The 2,740-nt window shown below is 36.5% G+C and overlaps 1 protein-coding gene across 1 annotated transcript; it reads right to left on the bottom strand.

The window, feature by feature from the left end:
• Positions 1-396: 396 nt before the first annotated feature.
• Positions 397-2,039, bottom strand: LOC148586506 (1-aminocyclopropane-1-carboxylate oxidase homolog 1-like). The gene is made up of 3 exons (XM_088515151.1): positions 1,489-2,039; positions 1,066-1,387; positions 397-794 (listed from the first exon to the last, which is right to left on the bottom strand). The coding sequence occupies exons 1-3, from the start codon at positions 2,037-2,039 to the stop codon at positions 531-533; spliced, it is 1,137 nt and encodes a 378-aa protein (XP_088371277.1). The 3' UTR covers positions 397-530.
• Positions 2,040-2,740: the final 701 nt, after the last annotated feature.

Below are 2,740 nucleotides of genomic sequence, written 5' to 3'. Positions count from 1 at the left end.
ATATAGGATTCGGAAATCAAATTTTAAAATTTTGAATTTCCAATTCAACACGAGAGTATAATAAAAATGTGAGTATTACTAAAAAAAAAAAAAAAAAAAAAAAAAAAAAAAAAAAAAAAACAGCTTGTGGCTGTTGTAGTAACTGGTGTAGGAGCCATACGCATTAGCTGGTGTAGCCATTTATTCAGTACTTTTAGGTAAAAGGCCAAGCCAATCGATTCATATCTAGTAATCTATCCAAGGATAAAGTTAAACACACAATCAAGTGATTCAGGTTAATGTTGACTATTTGGAAACTAATTAAAATTAAAGAATTGATAATTTTCAAAGCATCTACGAGCATAGATCATACAACAAACTAAGGAAATGATGAGACTTATATTTTGGCTGGATTAACGGGGAGGGGGGGTCAAATGAAGCAGAACAACATTAAAAACAACAATTTCTTCAAGAAAACCATATTCGAGCTTGAACAATAGAAGTTCAAATATGTCACACATTAAATGAACCATATTCATCTATGAACAAGTTCAAAGTTTGAAATATTCAAGTCCAGAGGTCCCATCTAACCCTTTCGAGTAAATATAAGTAACATAATCTTTTAGGGTGGTTTTCCTGTAGATTGGGGGGTGTTCTTCTGATAGCAGCTCCTTGATTGGTCCATACAGCCTGGGGCTGGCGGTAGTCTCTTGCTTGAAATGTGTTCTGAAAAAACTAGGAACAGAGATTCTTGGACCAACATTCTTTGCCAATACTCTGTGAAACACGCTTTTGAACTTGTCGTTGGAGATTAGCTGCACAGAGAGACATCAAATCTAAGACAACATTTTTATCAGTTCAACATATGATTGCTACAAACTATTCCCATGTATCTATCCGAAGGGTATATGTTCTTGCCATGGACAGATTTTAGCTCTGGGCTCAATGTTGAGTTAATCGGATATATATATATATATATGTGCGCGTGTGCGCGCGCAAACGTTAAGAAAGAACAAAAAATAATTCCCAAAACACATTAACAATAGAATCATAATGTCTCATTATTGAAACATGAAAATTACTTGCCTGCATCATATCTCCTAGGTTGACGATCAATGACCCAGGAATGGGAGTGACAGTGACCCATTGGTTTTGATGTAGGACTTGAAGGCCACCTATTTGGTCTTGTAAAAGGATAGTGAGGAATGCACTATCGGTGTGTTTGCTGAGGCCCAAAGTCAAATCTGGTTCGGGGCATGGTGGATAGTAATGGCCTAAAACATAAAGTCCATCGGCACAACCCATGTCTTTGAGGTGGTTGGGCTCGAGGCCAAGAGCTTCCGACAGCAACTCGAATACAGTAAGGCCTAATCTCATTACTGCGTTCGAGTAATCAATCATTATATCTCTGCAAATGGATCAATCCATGAGTAAGAAAATCATGAATGAAACAACAAATATGGCTTTAGATGAAAAAAAAAAAAAAAAATTATAATTGAAATCAACGACCTGCATACTCGTGGCAAATCTTCAGGCTTGGGTGGAGAAGGAGCCGTAACACAATATATGGTATCCCTCCAATTGGCTGCTCTTGCTTGATAGAAATCGAAATTGGTGTTATATGTAACACTTTTCGTCTCATCCCGTGTATAAAATTCTTTCTTAATCTCGTAGTCTTGCTCGTGAAATCTACGCACCCCATCGATCATCTCATCCAGCACAGTTGACTCAATTCCATGATTAACAACCAGAAAGAAACCCCACTTCTCACACGCATCTCCAATTTCTTCAACAATCTTAGCACGTTGACCAGCATCTCTGTCGATGCCTTCAAAGTCTATGATTGGAATGTTGAACTTGGTGTCGGAGGATGAGGAACAAGCTGAATCATCATTGTGTTTCTGATGATGATGGATGAATATCCGCGGGATCTTGGCTACCCCTGCATCTACGAGTCCCTTGACCCCAGCTTTTGACTCATCAAAAGCCTTCAGTTCACTCATCCGATCATATTTGGATTCCCTTTCTCCCTGAAACTCGAGTGAGCTTGTCACCTCCATTTTTTTGTAACCCCTTAACTTAATGCTATGAAGCATTAAGACGTGATCATATACTGCTCTTGCATGTGGAGTAAGAAGAATCTTTCTTTTTTCAAGGAGGGATAACAAGGACAGCAAAGAAATGAGTGCAGCAGCATTTTTGTCTTTTAATTGGATTAGACAATATATAAGAATAAAAAAAATAAAAAAACCTGATCACTTAGAGCTGTCTTGATCGTGGCAGAAATAATCACTCATCTTAAAAAAATAAAAAGTAATGGCTGTAGGGAAGACAGCCTCACCAACGAAAGAAAAAAGATAAGCTAAAGAAGTATGAAACTGTATAAAACTGTACAATAGGTTAGCCTATTTATAATTAATTGAACAAAGCCAGTGAAAATAAAGGAAATACACTAATACAACATAAAGAAATTATGCTAATTGATTTATAATAATTAAGAGGAGCTAATATGGTAGTGAATAAGGAATATGACCATGATATAAATATTGAGAATACTACGAAGATATTCTCCCATAATTATGGTAATATGTTAACATCTTTTTAATCTCGAAGTGGCGACTGAAGCTAGCTCAAGTTGAGACGTGAAAAAACTAATCTTCGAATGATACTAATCGTAGACGTAAGGTGCCCTATTGAGGATGATGCTTTTTGAAGTGATAATTAATTTCAATGTGCTTTATATGCTCATGAAAAATATCAT

The sequence above is a fragment of the Corylus avellana genome, chromosome 4 (genome assembly GCF_965113065.1).
Source record: "Corylus avellana chromosome 4, dhCorAvel1.hap1.2, whole genome shotgun sequence".
Classification (NCBI taxonomy): Eukaryota; Viridiplantae; Streptophyta; class Magnoliopsida; order Fagales; family Betulaceae; genus Corylus; species Corylus avellana.
This window is presented reverse-complemented; position numbering and strand designations above follow the sequence as displayed.

What these genes read in the sequence shown, in the direction of transcription:
- LOC148586506 (XM_088515151.1), bottom strand. Translation starts at nt 2,039, where the DNA reads ATGGAGGTGACAAGCTCACTCGAGTTTCAGGGAGAAAGGGAATCCAAA. An exon ending in GATTTGCCACGAGTATGCAG is followed by an intron (nt 1,388 to 1,488) that starts GTCGTTGATTTC and finishes ATCCATTTGCAG; the next exon opens with AGATATAATGATTGATTACT. An exon ending in ACCTAGGAGATATGATGCAG is followed by an intron (nt 795 to 1,065) that starts GCAAGTAATTTT and finishes CTCTCTGTGCAG; the next exon opens with CTAATCTCCAACGACAAGTT.